At 42.6% G+C, this 24,069-nt stretch overlaps 1 protein-coding gene across 2 annotated transcripts in view; it reads right to left on the bottom strand.

The window, feature by feature from the left end:
- The window catches only part of ORC3 (origin recognition complex subunit 3), an 89,230-nt gene that overhangs the window by 11,226 nt on the left and 53,935 nt on the right, over nucleotides 1–24,069 (bottom strand). For both annotated transcript variants that reach the window (XM_014600579.3, XM_006264071.4), the window contains exons 12-14: nucleotides 14,022–14,138; nucleotides 12,984–13,063; nucleotides 2,936–3,069 (exon numbers count right to left, since the gene is read on the bottom strand). In XM_014600579.3, coding sequence (XP_014456065.1) covers nucleotides 2,936–3,069; nucleotides 12,984–13,063; nucleotides 14,022–14,138 — 331 coding nt within the window. The remainder of the gene's footprint in view (nucleotides 1–2,935; nucleotides 3,070–12,983; nucleotides 13,064–14,021; nucleotides 14,139–24,069) is intronic.

Below are 24,069 nucleotides of genomic sequence, written 5' to 3'. Positions count from 1 at the left end.
ATAGAGAGCACTGCTATTTGCAATACTTCTAACTCTTGATTTTTATCCCTAGCTTGGCAGTTTTACATACTTTAAGGCCCCATCTCCTACAGAAAACTGGTTACTGGATATTCTTAGCTTTCAGTGAAGTAAAAAGAATCTAGCTATCCCTGTTACATAGAAAAGACTGAAATGTAAAGCGAGCACACCCTAAGGCTGGATCCAGATGTGCAGGCACATGTGTTTTGTGGCTCCGCAAATCTTGTTGCATCGCCACAAACTGCACAAGTTGCACAGTAATCATTGTGCAGTGCTGCTACTTTACAGCGCTGAGGCAAAATTTGCTACCAGGATTTCCAGATAGCCAAAAAAAAATCCCGGAAAAAAATGGCACAACCCACACCAAACTGGTGAGCACCGGGACAAATGCAGAGATGGGGGAGAAGGCAGCCCAAAGCAGGGAGCCCTGCTCTCCCATTTCTGCACATGCTGGTTGGCTGGGGCACAGGGTGCCTCAAGAATGAGGGTGCCAGGCAGCTCTGGCAACACTGCGTCCCAGCCACATGAGGAGCAGCTGGCTTGGGTGCCGGGTGCCTCAGCACAGGGGCTCAGTCTAAAGGTCAGAAATCAGAAAACAAAGTTAAACAAGCTCAGATATATATATATTTGCAACTCTCATCATTTGAAGACAACTTAGTGAACTCTGAGGCCTGACTTATGACTGTCAAGTGCTTGGGGTTTATATTATGCTAGTTCTGGTTTCCAAAGAAGCTGGTAATTACACAGCCATTCATCAGCTATTTTCATTTTTTAAAAGAAAACAAAAAGGCTGAAAGTAGCTTGGGGTAGTTCCAAAGGTGAACTGAAACAAATGTGAAAGATTCCCCATATGCATGCATTAATGACAGGCTGAAAGATTTAGATGACATCCGGACAAATGAAAAATGAAAACCATATTTCTAAAGTCTGTATGTACATAAGATGCAAGATTTCAATCAGGAAAGGCCTCTCTATTACTGTGATATATTAACTTTGGGCTGGTTTTATCAATGTTCCCATCAGCTCAAAACAGACTTAAAAGAATGATACTTTGCTGCCTCTAGCTCCACATTTTGATTTTTTCAGTTCACTAGACAAACCTGGATGGAAGGATTTTTTTTGTTGGTTTACAAAGCAGATTTCTGTTTCTTTACTTCAGGGGGCTCTGAGTGAGATTTGTGTATGTAATCCGTTTTGGCATACCTTCAAAAGTTTCTGCTGCAGGCCAACACAGTCACAAGAACGTGCACAGTTTTAGAAGCAGCAGAAAGTCATCTGGGCCAACAAGCCTGTCCATTTACCATTCATCTTAACTTTCCCTTGATGCTTTCCCACCACACATCAAACCATTACTTCTCTGAAAATAAATCTTGGCCTTTCTTGAAAAAACTCCTTTATACTCTTTGTTTCAATCATCTTCCCTCAAACCCTGTTTATTACCTCATGTGCAATGTAGCTCTGCTACTCAAATTCTCTCTGTATCGTTTATTCCCCATACATCAAATGTTTTTGTATCTTTTAATATTCAAATATATTAATTCTACTGAAATCTTTCGTAAATGTTATGTTCTAAAACCTGCTAATTCAAAGCTTTCTTTTCTCCAAACTTGATGAAACTTTAGTCTTCCAAGGGAGCTTAGATTTTCCTGAACTAGATCTTAAGGGCTTGTCTATAATGCTGCCCTGTCAGCCCCAGACTGCTGCTTAGGAAACAGTCCTGCCCACTCTATGCATATGAACTAGAGAGCAAGGCAGGTAAACAGCTATCCTGAAAGAGCCTAAGAAAGGCAGGCACATGCTGAGAGTCCACTGAGAGTGGTTCTAAATCTCCAAGCTAGTGTTGGGAGATGTGTGAGGGGAACAGGAGCGAGTGGGCAAAGCTCCCTTCTTTGGCAGTGATCCAGGGCAGGCAGGAAGGTCCCGTCAATAAACCCTGTGGACTGCCTTCCTCAAAGTGACTGCCACCTTCCTGTGTTACAGTGGCTAATACTGGACATGTGGTAGCAACTGTCTGATATGAACAACAGTCCACTTTGTTCATTTTCTAACCCAGTCCTCATGCTGAGATTCAGTGCCTTGTTTGCGTTTTATTACTATAACTGTGCAATGAACTGATATTTAATTATTTTCCCACAATAATCCTCAAACATTTCTTCTGATCAGCATGGTACCCATGTAGCTGTTGTTTCTGTGCTCACCATCTACTGGCCCAGCTGTCTGAACCAGGGGCCTTCCATCAGTAAAAGAGAGGTGGGTATAGCCTGGAGTGCTGCCTCTTAATCCAGCTAAAAGGTGCTTTGATTAAGAAGAAGCATGATTTCTATGGGTTAAGCTTCCTTATGGAAGGACGGTGACATTGTGCTGTATTATAACAGTTTCCAGGTTGCCACAGGGCTGCGCTCAGGTCTCCCATAATCCGAATCTCCTAACTCTCCATTCACTTTGACTGGAGCTTGTTTTGAATTTATTAACTGGCATGGTAATAAACCCAAAAGTACTTAGAATGAGTTTGTTACTATTAATATTTTAAGATTTTTACTTATTCATTAAACATCTTTTGATATATGGCATACACTTGATAAAATACTCAAGACACATTAATTATCAAATCTCTTTTGATCTGTCCAGTTCCTTATTTCCCATAACTCTACCATCTTAAAAAGCATGAGCCATCTGTCTGTAACAGAAATAAACAATTCCTATTTTGTATGTAATTTTTTTCCACAGAAAGGTACTGTCATATAAAACACTAGTCATACATTCTTCAAGTAGGGAAATTTTGAAGTTTGTTATAACAATGCTATGAGACAACAGTAGCCAGACCAATGAATTTCCTCAGTCAAAATGCATATTCTTTGTAGTCATTGTATAATGGATTGCTGCTGCCAAACAATTTGGCTTGATGTTACACACTCACCTTCCAGATTTTGAAATCGGGACAAGAACTCCTCCAGTTTCTCTACTGTGTTGCCAAACTCTTTTCCGGGAAAAGACATAAAAATCTTCACACATTTTTGAAGCATGGCCACCAAGTCAGCCTTACACAACATCCTGAAAAACAGAATCAATAAGTGTGTAATATAATCAGCAAACAGGAAAGTTCTCTGAAGTATTTAACAGTTTTTGCTACTTATTCAAAAAAGGGAGAAAATTATCCCAGTGTTTTCTCACTTCAAAATAGACAGCTTTCCTCTACAGCTGATGTCCTTCCTTGCTGTTACACATCTTTATTTGCTGCCCTGTATTTAAAAATAGCCCAACCATCTATTGGGAGAGGTATCCTGCAGTTTCTCTGAAGAGTTGATAAAGATAAAGTTTGTTAGTATCTGGTCTCCAAAGTCAACAAGATGGGGATGCATCTTCTAAACACCTTTCTCTGCAATTCTAGTTTAGAAGGGTGAACTTGGACTTAGCACATTTGATAGGGTTTGCAATTCATGGCAAACAAAGCGTGAATTACAGAATCTAGAATAGCTACTAGGGCTGTGCAAAGCTTCAGACTGCAATTCGGATTCGGAGATGATTTGGATGTCGAATCTACAAATCTGAATTGAATCGCTAGAAGTGTTAGGCTTTCCAAATCGATTTGGAAAAGATTCGGTGATTCGGCCATAGAGTATAATGGGGAATCAATGAAATATCCATAACTTTATTGTTGTGAGGCTGATTCAAATGAAACTTCCAGAGTTGGTAGCTGCTTCTGAGAGCATGAAGCCTGCCAAGTTTCAAGGCGATAGGTGCAGGGGTTTCTGTGAAACTGCACTTCAAAGTCCTGAAAGCAAAATTCATGTCACGTGTGTGTTAAGCCAAAAGTAGGGTGAAGACTGCAGGGATGGTAGCTCTTGCCGAGGCCACAAAGCCTGCCAAGTTTCAAGGAGATAGGTGCAGGGGTTTCTGGGAAACTGCACCTCAAACTGCTGACAAGCAAAACTCATGATATAGGTGACAGTGTGTGTGTGTGTGAGAGAGAGAGAGAGAGAGAGAGAGAAAAGGCACAGGGGGGTGAAAACTGCAGGCCTGCTAGGGCCTGCTGTGGCCACAAAGCCTGCCAGCTGTCAAGGAGATAGGTGCAGGGGGAGTCTGGGTTCCGGGGCTCTGCACCTCTGGCCGCAGGCAGGCAAAACTCGTGACATGGGTGCTTGTGGGACTGTGTGTGTTCAGGTTTGCCCTTCCTGGTGCTGGGGCCTCTGCACAACATGGCAGTGTGCCCCCATGAGGCCTCCTCCTCTCCTATAGCCTTGACCGGTCCACCACTGTAAATGACGGCACGTCAAAATAATTTAGCTGGCTCAACACCAATAGCGCCAGCAGCAGCAAAGGTACCAAGATGGAACCATCACAGAGCCTTTCAAAGGATTTGACAGCAAGAAGTAACGATGTTGTGTTGGATATATGTTACTCGTGGTGTGTGATGGCTTATCTTGTTTTTTTATGTTTATATTTTATTATGACAAAAACCAAAATAGTTAGAAAAATATATCTTGGGAAGCTTTTGGGTTGAAAACCCTTTGTCAGGCTGAGGAAGTACGCGCAGTTAGTGTGTCTCCTGGTCCTGGATGGAAGAAATAGTTAAGAAGCCAGAGGCTGGCCTGGCATGCAATGCAGGCAAGAAAGCCAGTCAGTGAAAATGGAAATAGGGGTGTCATGGGGTGAGGGACAAGCTGGGGAAAGGGGGATGTAGCAGCACAGGTAAAAGTGCAGAGGTGCAGTTTCCCAGAAACCCCTGCACCTATCACGTTGAACCTTGGCAGACTTCATGCCCTTAGCAGAAACTACCACCCCTGCAAGTTTCATCCAAATCAGCCGAAAAACAACAAAATTATAGATATTTCACTGCTTCCCCATTATACCCTATGGCTGAATCTCCGAATCGATTCAGCCAAATCGAATCGGAAAAGCGATTCGAATCTCTTAATCGAATCGGCCAAATCCGAATTGGCCAAATCCAAATCTGAATCAAAATCAAATAGTTGCCTATTCGCACAGGCCTAATAGTTACCACTAGCTACCACTTTAAGTCCACAAAATCCATAACAATGTGAATCCACAAATGAATTTAAATCAAAGTCCGTATTATTGCTTTGCATGTATTATTAATATAAAACTGTTACCATGTGCATGTAAATGGTACTCGTAAGCTCTAGATCTCAGTGTTTTATAGAGATGACTAAATATTTCTGTCTCACCATTTTCATTTGAAAGGCAGAAAATCTTCACAAATATCCAATATAAATGAACTGTAAAACTATTAGCAATAAACATAATGAGTAACTAATTTAACTCACTAACTGAACATACAAGTCTTCTTTTGAAATACAGTCCAAGACGGATTCAAAACAGAGACCATATTGGTTCTGAGTATGATGCATTTGTCATATGGCAGTGCCTAGGAAACCTGGCCAGGGACAAGGACCCACACTAAGTGCTAAGTTTATATAAACTGAAACAAAAAATGATCCTTGCCTTCAAAGAGCTTACAACTCAAGGATTAGATAATCAAGATATAGGCAGACAGGGGGTACAAGGAGAGAAAAGGACAATAATGGTCAACAGCACAGGCTGCCCCGTGTTTAAAAGCACATTGGCCACATAAATATCACCATGGTTTTGTAGGTGTTTTAAGGGAGGATATGAAGGAAAATAAGAAGATGTTTACAGGGAGCTCCTCCAAAACGTGAGTTGCAGTCTGGAAGAATACAGGGAGGTGCTTATTGAAAAATTTAGCAACTGGCTAGTGGAGGTTGGCATCACAGAATAATCAGAGGTAACAGTAGGCAACAAGAGATGACAGTGAGGGACAGAAACAAAAATGAAAGAAAGAGGAACAAAAATAAAAATGAAAAGTGAAAATGGAACTCAGGTTTGGGGACACAGAAAAGAAAATGGTGATGTGGTCAAAAGAGCAGGCCAGGACAGTGGTCTTTACAACAGCATTCTCAGTGGGCAGGACTGATTTTGTAAAGACTAGAGAAAAGGGTAATCAAGATACAGATGATGAAAGCTTCCATGAAAATTCTAGCTGTGTGGGCAGAGAAGAAAGGCAGTATCTTAGCAATGCAAAAAGAACTGGACATTTCCTGGATGTGAAGACCTAGAGAACAGTGTGGGTCAACAGTGAAATGCAAGTTATGCATTTGAGTGATAGGCAGGATGGTCAGGTTGTCTACAGTAACTAAGAAAAGGGCCTGGGAAAGAGAGAGAAAAAGCTTAGGAGGAAAAATTAAGAGAGTTTTGCTCTAGCCATGTTGAAGCTTGAGTTGAGATGTAGAAGGTTTCTGGTTATTCTGTGCTTCTTTGCTTTTGCTTGTCCAGGAAGGAATTTTGTCCCCTTTATTATTGCTACTTCAATAAACTGAAGAAGTAGAGCTATAGAGCTAGGATGAGAGTGGACTGAGGAGGAGAAAAAAAATTCATCGTGAAAGAATCAGCATGGTCATGGAATTTCAATCAGATTCTCTGCAGCCCAAGAGTTGGAGCAGAGAAAGTAGATGGGGGCGCGCATATACACAAGACACTACTGTGCATTTATGTAGCACTTGTATAATCAAGTACTAAATAAATGTGCAATAACCAGAGTTATTGCTCAGTAGCACCAACGAACACCTTTTTAGTGACGTTACTGTGCAGTAGCCAACACCTTTTTAGTGACATTACTGTGCAGTAGCCTAATAATACTGCCCAGTAGCAATTAGCGCTGTTTGTGCTGTTCCGTGCTACTGAGCAGTATTATTCGGCTACTGCGCAGTTGGCATCTCATATAGATAAGCCCAGTAAAAGTAAACCAGGGCTCATTTCTGGAAGGTGGATCCTCCAGTAGGATAGAGGGACAAGAGAGTTTCGGATAGAGGAGAATGAAGCACGGAGAGAATCAACATCCGAGGAAAAGACAGCAAGGAGGAAAGGTCCCTGGCAGAAATCATCAAAAGGGGTGGACTAGAACTTATGGAAAGGCTGAGTGACAGGGTTTAGGGGTTGCAAGCTAATCTGCAATACTGAAAGAAGCCAGATGACAGAGAGGGGGAAAACTCTAACAGGGATCAGTGCTTGGAGAAGGCCAAGTCAAGTAAAGTTGAGCATGAGGAAACACACAGCAAGGGTAGTGGATGTGTTGTTGGTATTGAAGCTGAAATCAACAATTAATATGTGAGGCAGAGAGAGAAACACTGAAGCTGAAGTCAGAGAAGAAGGCTGATGGGAGCAATTGGTTAACATAAAGAGGGAGAAAAGCAGAGAGCTGGATGTAGGGGTGTTTAAAAAGCAGAATGAAGGAAGGAGGAGGAGGAAAGAAGGGCAATTTATAGCATCTGAAAAATGAATGCTCTCAAAGATGACAACCCAGTTAATCAGTGCCCATGCCACTTGCAAGAGATACCATTCAGACCATCCTCATTTTGCACACAGTAGTCAACTAAGGGTTAAAAGAAATCCTTGCCAGAAACTCCTGAAACAAAATCCTGGCAGAGAGCTGTATATAATTTATGCCCACGTCACAAACAAGAAATGAAACTTAAGACTGGTCAGGGTGAAAGGGGATAGCCCTGCCATAAATCCCTGCAATAAAACCTGGAGGGAAAACTGTATATAACTGGTCAAGAAACAAGCGTAAGCCCCTCATCGTAACCTCATACGTAACAGGCAGGAAACCTGACCCGCTACCTTGTAACCTGATAAAACAAAGAACTGATGCTTGCCAGAAAATTAAAGATTCCACTTAGCAGTTCATCATTGGATACCCCATTAATTACCTCTGTCTGTAAATAGTTTAGCAACTTCCGCCCAAGCTGGAGAACTTTGGGGGGAATCTCTGAGGAGAAACCTGAGTCCATCACCAGAGCGGCTTGGTGGTCTGATCACTCGTCAATCACTCCCTGTCATCGTAAATCTTGACGTAGTAAAGCCCTGCAGGCACGATAGCTCGTTCTGGCGCCACATTCGTCATTGATTGATTGGCTGTAACCCGAACCTGTATGTTTGGCTGTAATCGATGCAACTGTAACGGAACAAAGGCTCAGCCTGCGTCGCACGTCACTATCTGGGCGACGTAAGTAAACAATCTCCTGTAACCAACACGTGTCTGTGCCTGGTTAATTCCACCCCATCCATTAATTACCCGCCTGTCAAGGCGAAAGTTTTACTGCTCCGGTGGGGGGGGGGGTCAGAAAGCAGCTGCCGGCGCCTCTCTGATCTCCGACAAAAGACAGGTGCTGGAAAAGAGGCTAGAGCCAGAAAGGGTATGGATTTTGCCATGGCTATTTCTGAAGTCAGTATTCTGCTGGCTATGGCAAAATAGAGAAACATTTGTTCAAGCTGTGTTCAATAATATTCCTTGAACTCCTGAATGTAGATCCACATTAACTGAATAAGGTCCCTGAATCGTAGAAAATTAGGGTTGGAAGAGACCTTAGGAAGTCATCTAGTCCAACCCCCTGCTCAAAGCAGGACCATCCCCAACCAGATCACCCCAGCCAAAGATCTGTCTAGCCAGGCTTTCAAAATCTCCAAGGATAGAGATTCCACAGCCTCTGTGGGTAGCTTGGTCTAGTACTTCACTGCCCTTCTAATGAGAAAATTTGTTCTAATATCCAACCTAAACTTCCCTTCCTGCACCTTAAGACTATTGCTCCTTGTTCTATTATCTGCCACCACTGAGATCAGTCTAGCTCAGGTGTGGGCAATTATTTGGACCCAAAGGCCATGTAGGGAGTTTTGGGGAGCTGTCGTGGGCTAGGTCAGCACCTCCCCTGCAATGGGCTCACCAAACCTCCCTATGTGGGACGGGGCTGCAGGCAGGAGGGAGTTGGTGTGGGCACAGACAACAGCTTCACCCTCCAGCCCGCCCTTCTACCCCAAAGACAGGCTTGAGCAGACACCCTGATTCCCTGGGGGAAGCTGCTGCCTGCGTCCACAGCTGATGCCTATGCCATCCCAGCACTGCTTCTGGTGCATGGGCCAGGAGCTGGTATAAGCTGCAAAGCCGTGCTGAAGGTGTGGGATGGTTGGGGGAAAAGGGAGAGGGGGACAAGGCAAGACAGCAGCCCTGCCCATGAGTGGCAGCAGCTGGTGCTGGGTGCTCAGCAAAAGCAGGACCCAGCAGGGGGCACACTCGCAGCTTCCATGGCCCTTCTGGCTGCAGCTGCCTAGAGCATGCACCAGGGTTGCCCTGCGGCTACTCCATGCTGCTGCCACCCTGCACCACCTCCAGGCCACCTCGGGCCCTCAGAATGGCAGCAAGGAGGAGCTGCAGGGCAGCCCCAGTATGGGCTCTGGGCAGCCACAGCCAGAAAGGCCCTGGAAGTGGCAAACACACCTGCTGCAGGGTCTTGCTTCTGCCTGGTGCCCAGCACCGGCCACTGCTGCTAATCATGGGCAGAGCTACCTTTCTGTCTCTCCCTTCTTCCTCCTCCTCCCCCTCCCCCACAACCACCCCACACCTACAGCACAGCTCCACAGCTTACACCAACTCCTGGCCTGTGTGCCAGAAGTAGCATCAGGTGGGCAACAGCATCAGCTGCGGATGCAGGTGGCTTGTTCCTGCTGGAGATCGGGGCATCTTCCCAGGTCCACAGATGATGCTGCTACATCAGGGCATCAGCTGCGGTCCTAGGCAGTTGCCCCGATCCCTGGTGGGAACTTATAGGCAGCGTCCACAGCTGATGTCAGCAGGCACCCAGCACTGCTTCCAACACATGGGGCAGAAGCTGGTATAAGCTGTGGATGAAGCCAAGAAGTGCCCACCTTCCTGGAATGAAGCAGCAGCTGGAACTGCTGGCTCCCCATGGGCCATATCCTATGACTTTGTGGCTGCTGACCCACAGGCCAGATACAATCGGTTGGCATGCTGGATCTGGTCCTCAGGCCATAGTTTGCCCACCCCTGGTCCAGCTCCATCCCTTTTGTAACCACCCTTTAGGTACTTGAAGAGTGCTATTAAATCCCCCCTCAGTCTTCTCTTCTTCAGACTAAATAAACCTAGTTTCCTCAGCCTCTCCTCAGAAGTCATGTACCCCAGCCCCCTAACCATTTTTGCTGATCTCCACTGGATTCTCTCCAATTTGTCCACATCCATTCTGTAGAGGGGGGCCCACAATTGATGTGACCTACTCCAGATGTGACCTCACCAGTGCCTAACAGAGGGGAATAATTACTTCCCTTGATTTACTGACAATGCCTCTATTCATGTAGCCCAGAATGCCATTAGCCTTCTTGGCAACAGGAGCACACTGTTAAGCTCATATTCAGCTTATTGCCCACTGTAACCCCCAGGTCCTTTTCTGCAGAGCTGCTGCTTAGCCAGTCAGCCCCCAGCCTATACCAGTGCATGGGTGCATGAATAAGGTTGTTCAAGCCAGATGGAACATTCAGAGAAGGAAGCAAACAAGGGTCTTTGGAGCAAATGTGGTTGGTTCCAAGTGCACCTCATTCTACTCAGAAGATGTTCTGGATTGATATCAATGACACATGTTGCTCCCCAGAGGCCAGCAGCAGTGGTGTTGCCAGAACCTTTAACAGAGGTTCACTAGTCCCAAAGAAAAACTGCTGATGCCAAGAAATACAATCATTTTCGAAGAGACAAAAAAAAAAAAAATCACTTGGCAGTAAAGCCTCAAGTTGAGAAGAGGCATGTATGAAAGGCAGACTGGGACAGGCAAGGGGTCTTCCACATGGTGACATGCACTGGTAGAAGAGAACAATGTCTCCTCTATATTTCTCCACAGGATCATTTTGTGAATTTGAATGCTTCCTCTTCTCTCCTCCCTCTTCCTTGGAACAGAAAGGTGATCTGGTAGCCCTACTTGTTCACTGCAGGAATGACTGGCTCCTGCTCTAAGGTCACCAAGCTAATTTTTGGGGGCTAACAGTGGTTCTGATGTAGAGTGTGGTGCCAAAATAATTTTCCTGTAGTGCCAGGTGGGAAGCTTAGCCCTAAGTAGATGCTGCCTCATGGTGACTTATCTCAGGCCCAACTCAGACGGTAATACTAGCCTTGGGATACCCAGCTGTATCTCCAGTCCCAGTCTCCAATCCAAACACAGGATTTTAGCAGACAGACGCAGCTCAAAACTTGGGAAGAAGAGCTTAGCTGGTTCAGTTTGAGTTTAAAGAAGCCAAATGTATTTGCAGCCTTAATCTTAGCTATGTAAAGGCACAGCAAACTCTGTACTGGGGCATCCAGGCCAAGTCTAGAGCACAAGCTTACTATGCCTGGAAGCAGCACCCAGTAAGCACCCCTTAAACACATCCCCCTACTTCCTCAACTGGAAGCAGATTATCTGTGTATCTACATGGATCTTCAGGCAAACTAATTAATGTAGCAGAGGGTCCCTGGTTACTGTCACTCAGTATCAGTAAACAGGATGCTTGCAGCCCTGTGGGAAGCAGCTACCCTGCTCCTGGTTCAAGACGCAGATCACATGGAGCAACGCAGCATGTTTGGGGATACCAGTGCCAGGCATGGAAAATCTGCGGTCTACATGTGGCCTAAATAAACTTCTTTCTGGCCCACTAAGTTCTGGAAAGATTCATAGATGCTAGGACTGGAAGGGACCTCGAAGATCATCAAGTCCAGCCCCCTGCCCCAGGGGCAGGAAGTCAGCTGGGGTCAAAGGACCCTAGCAAGATAAGCATCCAAGCGTTTCTTGAATATGGCTGAGCAGGATGTACCCCTTCTGAATCCCCTACCAGATTCAGGATCTTCAGAACCTTAAGGATAACCCAAGGCAAGAAGCCCCATCTACATTAACTATAAATCTAATTAACTAACAAATAGTAATATAACTGCCTACGCTCACGGACAACGGGAGCTTAAGTCTCTGTACTGAAGGCACAGGAACACAGATGATCAGGGTGTGCATGTCCTAGTGCAACAGCGCTCCTTCATCCTCAAAAGACATCCTGAAAGAGCTTTTCTCTTCAGTTCTGTAACTCCAGGCCAGAGGTACTGAATCCCTTAAGGAAGACTCCAAAGAAGAATTCCCTATGACCACAACACTGTGCCTGTGCCAGGACCACCATATTGTCTCAACATTTCATGATACTCATACTCAACAGGAGGAACAGCTGCAACTACAGTATATTTTCCCTAAACTGGCTTTGAAGTTTTTCCTATTCTAAATATTCACAACCAACAGCAGTCCTTGTTTTGTTGGGACCTATATTAAAATTGCAAAGCTACAAAAAATACCAGCGTGGCTCCTGGCCAAAGATAAAATGCAATTTTACAAAACATTCTATAAAGAGAAATAGTAAAGTTGTTAACAAGTAATTGGGAGCAGTTTACTTTAATTTTCAGGTCAAAATTTGGCCAGTTAATATGGATAATTACCATTAATAAAAGAATGCTGGAAAAAATTGGATTACTGACAGTTTGTTAAATTTATGAACACCCAATAAATAATCACATAAAAAATTCTAAGAACCTCATTCAAACAAGTATTTCAAGTGAGTTGCCAAAATCCTAATTCATACTGAGCACTCTTAAGGTAAATCTCTACTGCACACTTCAATGCCCTGTAAAGATACCATCGATAGTTTTTAATGAGCTACTCCTGGTGCCAAAAAAGATCTACACAGAGCTCTGCATAGGAAAACATATCCAACTTCACAGCAGATCAGCTGGTCGGTGGGTGTCCTCAAATGTTGTTTCAAAGCTTTGACAGTCACTTAGTGGGCAGTGTAGACAGACCCTCAATGACAGACAGTGACTTCAACTGGGCTACTCAAAGAGTAAGAGAGGAAGTGTACGGAGGAAGATACTAAAAATATGGCTTTGCGTGGGTCCTGACAGCTTACCAAAACAAACAAAACTGCAAATGAAAAACAATAGCCAATTATTTTTACAATCAATAATATATTCAGCTACAAAACTCCAAGGCAGGGAGAGTTCTAAACTTACGGCTCTGGAGAAGCAGATGGGAGATGTGCTACATGTCTAAAATAGAACTTATAGAAAATGAAAAGAAGATTACCTCACTAGCTGAAGAGCTGACTCATATTCTTCTGTTTCCCACACTCTCTTTTCTAAACATGCACAGTGCAGCTCTCTGATCTATAAATCAGCACATGAAAAATAAATAAAATGTCTGACAAACAAGTAATGGCAAGTTTTACATTCACTTTACAACACGATGGCTAATTTGAAGCTTAATTCTGTGAGCTGCTGACGGTCCTCAAATCATACTGACAGTAGTTGGACATGAGGTCATTCAGCATCCCATAAGACCAGGGGCCCTCAGAGTTGCAAGAATGAGCTTATATCTAACACCATGTTTTAACACAGTCCATTCAAGAAAAAGCACTGCCAAAAATTAGATGCAAAACTGTGCCAAATCCCACAAATCAAACAAACATTCTCATTGGCAAACATCAGGAAAATTCACATTGTGTCTGCAGCTAAGGCCCACCTCTAGTGATGACGTATCTGATACACCAGAGATTAATGGAAAAGTCCCCATACAAGGGGTATACCAAGATATTGGTAATACAGGGAATTGGGAGGGGGGGGGAGCAGAATTAACTGCTTAATATAAGAAGTCAAATTTGTTTTTTATCAGTGATCCAAATACGGGTCAACAGGCGAGGTACTAGTAAGAGCACCAATGACTGTTTCATTACTGCTATTTTGTTTCTGACCCAGGAATGCCAATTCTCATGTGAGTTCTAGATTTAGGCAACTGGCTGATTGCAGATAAGAGGCATACAAGATAGTAATTCTCCATACACATTCCAGATGCGTGGAAGCCAAACATACTACAGATGGGCTGGCTGTTCTGTGCATCTGTTTATCCTACAGGCTCTCCGATGTTTAGTCACAACTGAACATGATATGTGCTGTTAAACAAACCATGTTCTGTTCACCTGTTCATAGTAAAATTGAGAAAACATCTGACTGTCAATTCAAGGAACCAAGGGAAGCAAAGAAGACAAGAGCATATTTAAAAGTATAAATATGTCAAACCATGAAACAGAAGTCAACATTTCATTGAAATAAACAGATAGTACTTCACCTGTTTGCCCAAAGGGTACTTTGGAAGAGAAGATGTGAAAATGTGAAGACATTTCAGAACTGGGAAATAATTTTCATGGTAAATATGCAAGTCCTCCAGTAATATCCATGTTACTTCCTAAAATAGTAGAATAATTATTTCAAACTCATACAATCTCTACCAGAACAGTATGAAATAATAAGAGTACTTAAAAAAAAAACTTAATATTTTAAAACTCTTAAGTTGTGACAAACCATATAGACTGAAGTCACTGATTTTACTGATATTTTTAAAAAACCAAAACAGTAACTTAGAACAAGGTTTCTTAATTTAAACAATTTTTTTGCATTTGTATTTTAGTTATTTTCTTAAAGAAAGGTTTGGTTTCATGTTGATTTTAAGCTATAGATGGCCTTCACACTAAATTTAGTACTTTTAGTTGTGCAAAAGAATACAACATAGCTGTAGACATCTATTTAAGCTCTTAACCAGTTCAACGTGCCTATTCAGATTCTTATCAACTGCATGTTATTCTCTGAGAAAATGGAGAATGGCATTTTTTATACACCAAGTGATTATTTTTCCTTGTGATCTATATCTAGCCACATTTCAATGGACATAAGCATAAAACAGCAGCTGAGAATGTTTTTGTTTTGCTTTTCAATTAGTTGTCAAGCTACCTTAATTGTTTCTGGATACCTCAGAAGAAATGGTAAGTTCATCAAAATATATTTTCCATTTAAAAGTGATTTATTAAAGAAAGAAATAATGAAACATTTATCTGTAATAAGATAATTTACAAAGTTATTACTGTTTACCATAGGCCAGATTCAAAGGAATCCCTCCATTGTTTTTGTTTTTTTAACTTGATTCATCAACAACTCCAATTTACCAAACAAATGCAACATTTAAAGATATAACCAATTACCTAGTATATATATAACCTCCCTGATTTCAATGGGAAGTAGGCACCTAACCTGCTTAAGCACTTTTAAAATACACATTAGGCACATATCTTTTTTAATGCCTAAATTCCTTTGCAAAAATCTGGCCACATATCCCTCAAGTATTTAGAATCAGTAGATATCCTACTCTCCCATCTGTTCTTATTCAGAGATGGGAAGAGGAAAACAGGCTTTCCTATCTTTTCAGTTCCCAGCCAGTTCCTCAATTTTTAATGAACTAATCCAAATAAAGAAAATATTCTCTCTACACCCACTCGGTAAACTGAAAGCAATTAAGACAAAAGCTTTTCTGCATAACATAAACTGGAAGTACTGATGTGAAAAAAACTATAAACACCAGCATTTGCTCCTTTGCAAGGCTGAAAATTATGTAAGTGCTTAATGCAGAACATGACTTTATGACAAGTTTATATAGTTTTGAGTTTACTTAAAATATTAAATACATTTCTCAGCTCTTGTATGCAATTGCAAAAGCAGCAACCTTTAATTCATTAAACTGTTAGGACAAACATGGTAATTTTTAAAAGAAAATATATTTACATTTAATACTCAAAGTAGGTCATTTAATTATTTTAAATTAATCTGTATTCATACTATAACAAATTGACAGTAGCAAAATAGTTTTGAACTCAGGTTTCCAAGCAAACTTGATTCATTGAACCACACCATTGTAGAGCACATTATCGGCAAAAATACAGTTTTATAGGTCCCCATATACATGGCAGGAGGTGCAATTTTGGAATCAGGCATTAGATCTCAACTGTGCCCTCCCTGCATACCAGTGCAGGGGGCACTTGGGCTCACCTTGCACCAGCAAGTTGAAAGCAGAGTATGCACAACCTGGCATGACCCCATGTGGTCCCTGGGCTATAGTTTCATACTAGCTAGGGTCAGGAGGGACCTGAACAGATCATCTAGCCTGACCCCCTGCCACAGGCAGGAATGAATGCTGGGTTCACAAGACCCTGGATAGGTGATCATCCAACCTCCTCTTGAATTTGCCGAAGGTAGGGGCGAGGACCACTTCCCTGGGAAGTTGGTTCCAGATTTTGGCCACCCTAAATGTAAAATATTGCCTCCTGATCTCTAACCTAAACCTATTCTCCATCAGATTATTACCATTGTTCCTTGTCACCCCAGCTAGTGCTGGGGAGAAAAGGGCTCTACCTATTTGCTGTTGATCTCCCCTGATGAGTTTGTAGGCAGCCACCAGGTCCCCCCCTCAGCCTCCTCTTGCTGAGGCTGAACAGGTTCAGGTCCTTCAGTCTCTCCTCGAAGGGCCTGTCCTGCTGCCCTCTCACCAAGTGGGTGGCCCTCCTCTGAACCCTCTCCAGGCTGCCCACATCCCTTTTGAAGTGCGGCGCCCAATACTGGATACAGTACTCCAATTGCAGCCTGACCAAAGTCACAGAGAGGGGGAGTATCACCTCTCTGGACCAGCATGAGATGCACCTTTGGATACAGAACAAGGTATGGCTGGCCTTGCTGGCTGTGGTCTGGCATTGGTGGCTCATGTTCATCTTGGAGTCAATAATGACTCCAAGATTCCTTTCCGCCTCTGTGCTTTCAAGAAGGGAACTCCCCAGCCTGTATGTATGCCGTGGATTCCTTCTCCCAAGGTGTAGCACCCTGCATTTATCTATGTTGAACCCCATCCTATTTTCATCTGCCCACTTTTGTAGTCTGACTAAATCTAGTTGCAGCCCCTCTCTCCCTTCAAGTGTGTCCACCTCGCCCCACATCTTAGTGTCATCAGCAAACTTGGACAGCGTGCTTTCCACCCCCTCATCCAAGTCGCTGATGAAGATGTTAAACAGTGCGGGCCTGAGGACCGAGCCCTGGGGGACCCCACTGCTCACATCTCGCCAGGTTGAGAACAACCCATCCACGACTCTCTGGGTGTGCCCCATCAGCCAGTTTTTTACCCATCCAACTGTGCAGGCATCAATGCTGCAGTCACTTAATTTATTGATGAGGATAGGGTGAGAGACAGTGTCAAAGGCCTTCTTAAAGTCTAGAAAGACTATGTCCACGGCGACACCATCATCCAAGGATTTAGTTACTTGGTCATAAAAGGCAATCAGGTTGGTCAGGCAGGACCTGCCTTTGATGAACCCGTGCTGATTGCCTCTGAACATGATCTCTCCTGCAGGCCCCCCCACAGATGTGCTCCTTGATGATTCTCTCCAAGATCTTCCCAAGGACCGAAGTGAGGCTTCCAGGCCTATAGTTACTTGGGTCCTCCTTCCTCCCTTTCTTGAAAATTGGGACCACATTAGCCAGTTTCCAATCCCCCGGCACCTGGCCAGATGACCACGAATGCTCATACAGCTGGGCCCAGGGCTCTGCGATGACCCCTGCCAGCTCCTTCAACACCCTTGGTGGGCATCTGGATCTGCGGATTTAAAAATGTCTAGCCCTTCCAGAGATACTTATACTTTTTTTTTTTGTCAAGGTGAGCAATCTTTTATGTTGTATTGTATCATATAGTTCCAATTTATGGAACGGAAAGGACATACCTGATTACTATTAAATATTTACCTACAAAATATTTTCAACTCCTCCTTAAATATTTAAATTCAGGGTTTTTTTTTAAAGTGTCATTTATAATCAAACAAAATTATGAGATCCAATAAAATCAGAAATGCAGCAAGTTCTGTAATGATTTTTCTAATTGTCTATACTGTAAATCCACTCCCTTTTAACCTTCCATTCTTTGTAATATACATGAATAATTAATTCTACAGTTGGGATCTCTCTCACTACATAATAACAATTTTCTAAGTCAAGCATGGAAAATAATTCTTTTCTGAGACATTTTATTTTACATATATATTTCCCAATTTTCAGTCAGACAGATTCCCAGAAACTTAAAAAAAAGCAAAATAAATCCAATAAGCTGAAAGTTTCAGTGTAAGCCCTCCAGTACTATAATTCACTAGAAAGCATTATTTTGGGCACCAATTTGCTGTTAATTCTACTGAAATGTAAGAAATGAAAGCCAAGAGTCTTTATTTACTAGTTTTGCCACATATCTTAACAAATCCAAGTTTCAAAACACACTAGATATAGCTGCAATTGCAAACACATCAACTATAATGGAGTAAGTGTCATAGTTCTGTTTCATTATGCTACAATGCAGAGTCAAGGTGGAATTCTGTGTCAGAACTCAGATGCCCAGAGGTACTTAGTCTGTGCATTTATAAGTTACTAGCCAATTGCCCATCAAAAATGATGGGGGGACAGAAGGGTGGGATGGAGTGCCACCACCTAACGCTCCATGCTGCTGCTGTTCTGTCTCTTGCAGGGAGCAGGGTGGGGGAATGGAGGCCAGTGTTGCTGGCCTTGACTCCCCCACCCTCTGCCTGGTCCTTGGCACAGCTTCAGAATCGTGGCAGCACTCCCCACGCTTGGAGCACTCTGATTGGCTGTTTCCGTCAGGGATCAGTTGGCCGGGATCAGTTCTCCTGGTGCCACCACTTCCTGGCTGGCGCTCTTGTGTGGGCACCAGCTCTATCGTCTGCCCCACTGCCCAAGCGGGGAATGCTGGCTGTCAGGGCATGCACCAGCGCTCTCAGGGGGTGCATGTGTGCCCTCTACACATCACCACTGGAGTCTGCCTTAGTTATGGCAACCCCCAAGTTGCCCTGCTACATGGAGACTTTGCAATGCTTCATATTGCATTATTGACCCCAACATACTCATCCTACCTCATGCATCACCTCCGTTAAGACTGGTGGGGTCCTCAGATGGTTGGCTATTTCAGCATGTCCAGGTACACTGAAGTATGCTGGCTAGGAACAAGTCTCTTAGGACCTCTTTAAATTGCTTTGGCCCATTTTCTAGGCATAAAAAGGACCAAACATGATTGAAGATCTCACCCTCAGTAAATGTCTTTCAGCCAGCCCTATCTTATTAGAATCCCTAAGTGAAGCTTAGTCATGCTTTGTTCTCGAGATGCTCAGGAATCAATTATGTCTAAGATTGCAAAAATCCATTCCACCATCCCCACCCTGAAAAGGCCTATTAGAAGCAGATTTACCCCATGCATGTATGCCACTGGTTTGTGTTGGATGTTCAAATAAAAGAGCACTCTTTCTGTCTGAGTATGCTGAAGTATATGCAAATTCAGTGAAACCAGTGTGGATGGATGGCACCAAGGGAAATTTAAGATTTTAAGATGATAGTATACTGTACTTATACACATACTGGGTCAACACATAATTAATTTAACTGCATAACATAATGCCAGTCCCAATTTGTTGCCTATTGCTTCTATTATAACAAACACTGCATATCAATTAAATACATAACTTGCTGAAGTGGACAGCATCTTTCAGCCCCATTGTCTACTCTGTAACCCTGTTGTCCCCTGTGTAGAAACCTGAAGGGGAAGCAACTGTCAAAGGGCAACAATTAGAAGCCTGGAAAATTAAAGAAGCCAGTCAGTTCCAGGGCTGCTCTCTCTCCTCATTTTCAAAGCTTCTAATAGCAGCCTTGAAACCAGGATTAGAAGCCTTGAAAATGACGAGACCTAGTCAAGTTTCAGGGCTGCTAATATCGCAGCACTGACAGCATAGTGCAGTAGTGAACATTGTTTAAATTAGGTTTGGAACAGTGTATACTCTAGATTGGAGCATGGCCTTTTTCAGTGCTGAAGCTAAGCACTTAAACTGAGTACACCGTGTTTTCAAAGTTCTTTCTTCACTTCAAAGGTGACACAAACTTAAACATTTCTACAGAGAGCCATGTGGGTAATTCAATTCTAAATTAATTTGATTCCCCCCACTTCTGACTGGTTACAAGAACTGTCCATCATGTGGCCGTGCCCCTCAGCACTAATTGGTTGCGAAGGCTGTCCATCATGCAGCCCTGCTCCTCATTACCAATTGGAGAGAGGTAGGGCCATGTGACAACCAGCCATTTCAGCCGATCGGCCACACTGGGTGGGAATGGCAGCCGTCTTGGGCTCCCCTTTGTGCTGGCAGTCCCCCCACCCCAGGAGCCAGCATTTTATTTTCAGAAAGGGGTTTTGCAGATTTCATAGGCATTGCCCAATTTTGCAGGCAATGCCAGATTTCAGTAGGTCCCTGACTATGGGATACTTGCATATAACATGAAGTAAGTTTATCATCAGTTATTAGGTTTTGCCATCTTTACTCACAGAGAGAAGTACCTCATGCACTATGGGCCAATTTTAAATACCCCTGCCCACCAGCTCACATTCACATGTGCCAAACCTGGACTGTGGTGGTGAAGCTACTCTAGGGTACCCTCCCACAACACTCAAATGCACCAGAAATGGAAATTTCAATCGTGGTAGTAGGTTTGCTATATACATGCAGGAGAGCAGGACATGCTCAAGGGAATACCTCTCCAAGAATACCAAGGACGCAGTACGGATATAGGCATGAGGTTCCACAACTTGGTGCAACAGAACCAGAATCTGATCTGGCTTTAAGTAGCAATGGCAGGGTTCTGCTCCTCACTGAAGGCACTACTACTAATTTTTTGGCTATTCTGTTATACCAATTTTTAAACTATTAAAGCATTATTTTCAAAACATTAAGCAACTTAACACTAGTAACAGAGTCAGAACTGGTTGCATTGCACCAATGCAAAAAGCAGAGATGGAATCTGAATCAAATTCTTAGATCTAAACACTGCAGAGTTCTAGAGAAATTATGATCCAATTCCACACTTTGTGACAGGCTTAGAGCCAGAAAAAAAATGCTGAACAGACACAGAATAATCCAGAAATGCTCAGTGCTAAGAAATATTGCTTTGTTTTTATTAAAACTTAAAAAAAAATAGTTTGGCCTTAGGGCTCATTCTTAATACTCAACTATACAATCCTATCAAGAGAAGTCAACAGTGTAGGCTGAAGTACATCCCAGAGTGTTTTTTCTATTACCATAGACTATCTCCCCTGTACAGCTATAATTATAACAAGAAATGCCTTGTGCCTGATGGACAAAAAGCCAAATCGCTTCTTTCTAATGGATAATGTTCTGTAGTTTGAGGTACAAGAATATTTTTTTTTTTTTTATTCAGCAGGACAAAAAGTCTTTAACATCCTTCCTGCTATTTATTCCAAGAGCAAATGGCAGAGACTGAATGTTGGTATTATTGTGATGGATGGATGCATGGATGGATGGATGGATGGATGGATGGATATTTCCCTAAATCACAGACAAGGAGACTGGCATTTCCTTAGCATCTCAAAGTAGTCCAGTTCCAGTAATTATCTGCTATGACAATCTAGCATACATATTTTACAATGAAGGTCTTATTCTCCCCCTTTACTTTATGGGGGAGAATCTCAGTTTGTATATGTGAATGTTTACGAGAGACAATTTAAGAACACTGACTGATCCTATCTGATGCTGCTGGACTGCTTTTCAGTTAGTTTCTCTTTTAAACTATTTAATATAGTGCTTGTCCAGCTCATGTCCACTCAGCATGCTGCTGCAAAAGGTAATTCTCCTAACCTATTTTTTTTGATGATATTGGCTTTTACTCTGCAGTCCTCAGGTGGTTCATTCTTTTCTATTGCATCAAACATAAGATGCATGCCTTCTCTTTCAAGCATGATTGGTTTCATTCCACCCATTATATCTCCGTATTCAGGATGAATAAAACAACTCATAATTTCCATCAGTCCATGATGCAACTTTCCATCACCCACAAGTTAAATTTTCCTACAAGCACCTTTGTGCTTTTTTCTATGCTGTTCCCTAATAGGCCTGGTCCATGATAAGGACTCCTGGTGATAAAATAATAATTAAAAGCTGGTCCAATGGAAAAAAAGCTGTGTCTAGTTTTATGCAACCTATACATTGTGTAAGATGGAGAAATGAACTGAGGAAATGATTGATGATTCAGTGTTCTTACATGCAACTACCAAACCTTCTAGCACAGAAGTTCTCAACTTTTTTTTTTAAACTTAGGGGCCCCCTTGGAAAATACCAGCTCTCAGTTTTCACTCATGTTTTGACTACAGAAAAAGAATAGATGTATTCTTCTGTTGCAAAGAACAAAAGACCACAGAATGACAGAATGGTTTATAACACTCTAGATTCCCACTTGAAATCACTAGGTTTATCTTGTGAATCATGTTTACACACCCAGCAGTGCTAACATGGTGGAGTACCCTTGCAGGGATCTTAAGGTAACTTAGGTACTATATCACTGTTGTAGCAGATGTAATAGTTACTAAGAACCATTTATATCCTGGACAATAATAAACTCAGGTCACCATTTACTTAAAGGAGGGCTCTCATTCTAAGACCTAAACATGACTGTCAGCGGTTTAGTTCCTCTATAGCAGTGGTTCTCAACCTTTTTTGTACCAGGACCTATTTGTAAATATTAGTGGCCAGCCCCAACCCAGTGCCCCTCACTCCTGACCTGCTACCTGCCACTCACAGGCCCCAGCCCCCACAGTGTGGGGGGGCATGGGAGGGCCCCAAGCAGTCCCTCACAGGCTGAAACTCTGCCAGCCTGCAAGGGAAACGCCACGGTTTCCTGTGTTTGTTTTTCTCCTTTAAAGGAGAATCCATTTTTAAAATTTGTTTGTGACCCTTTTGACATATTCTTGTGACCCACTTTTAGGTCACAACCCACGGATTGAGAAACGCTGCTCTATAGCACTCTGCTGGGTGTAGCAGGGCCCTGTGCTTACTCACTGGGCATGTCTACAAGTTCATTAATGAGCTATTGCTAATGTGCATTCAATTTAGTACCTCCATTGCAAAGTACTTAAAAAAAAGGTGCATTAGTCTATTTTAATGCGCATTAGCAAGTGTGCACTTTTTTGCAGTGCTTTAATGCACATTAAAATAGGCTAATGTGCATTAAAAAGCACATATAGACACGCCCACTGTCTTGTCATCCATGAGAATCAATGACCCCTGAGGAGCCACCAAAAAACATCTTTGTGGGTTTTGTTCAGAGTCCAGAACACCTTCCTCTAAGAACTTTCAGGCAATCTGTATTATCTGGGCAGGCTCAGTCCTCAAATCACATCTCTCTACAGGAGTATGGGATTAAAGGTTTGTCCTCTTTTCTATGCTGCTGCATCAACCAAACTGGGCTTCTTCTTCAAGTTCTCCTCTAGGCTTTACATAGCTTGGAGCTGTTGTTGGGAAGCTCAGTAACTCCTATTTCATCAGGAAAACTGTTTGTATGCTTTGGCACATAGACATAAATAAAATATAATAAAACTTACTTTGGGAACAAAATGCAAATGTTCTGTCAGGTAGCCCTACAAAGAGGCCACGGGGTTTTTTGGTTTTTGTCTCCTCCATGAACTGTAGAAAGAAAAATCTTTTGCTTGGCTACACACAGAGTTTATGGATCTCTTTTTGGTTGACTGCTGAGTTGGTAAATACCCTGCCAGATAATTTATATGTTTATGTTCCTCCTCTCAGCAGTAACCCATCTGCAGAAGAGGTTATTGAAGTAATAGATGGTTATTTTCCTGGGGAAAAGCTACTGACAAAAAAATATTGTAGCAATTCGGTATCTTCTCTGTTAGTGTGGAATTACAGAAGATATTTGTTTCTTAAACTGTCTTAGTTTAAGAAACTCGAAATCTGTAGCACAGAAGACAGGGATGTGAGTGAACAATATTTTTATGGCTTCTGAATGATAACAGTTGTCAGCATCTTTCTAGTTTGAGAGTAAATGTGACAAACAAACCCATAAGAGAGAGAGATGAACCTCTTTATATAGAGATTTTTTTGTTAAATTCTAACTCATAAACCAGACTATAGACTTCTCCCTAGCACTTTCTGGCTGCTACAACATGGATTGTTAAATGAATATCACTTGCTTGGACCTGGTTACACAAAAGTTGCTAGGCTTCACAAGTTTCCTAGCAATGGGCATATGGTCCTATATTTCCACGGTTAGTTGCTCAGAAAACTAAATACATTTTTATACTGCAAAAATACTATTAGAACAGTTTACAACAAAATCTGAATTTTTTTGGAAGGAACAGGATACCTCTGTTCTCAGTAACAACTTCTTGAAAGGAGACAATGGGCCAGCAAATTCTACTTCTATATCCTTTGACTGGATTCAGAATGTAAAAAAAGTAA

The sequence above is a fragment of the Alligator mississippiensis genome, chromosome 1, assembly GCF_030867095.1.
Source record: "Alligator mississippiensis isolate rAllMis1 chromosome 1, rAllMis1, whole genome shotgun sequence".
Taxonomy (NCBI): domain Eukaryota; kingdom Metazoa; phylum Chordata; order Crocodylia; family Alligatoridae; genus Alligator; species Alligator mississippiensis.
This window is presented reverse-complemented; position numbering and strand designations above follow the sequence as displayed.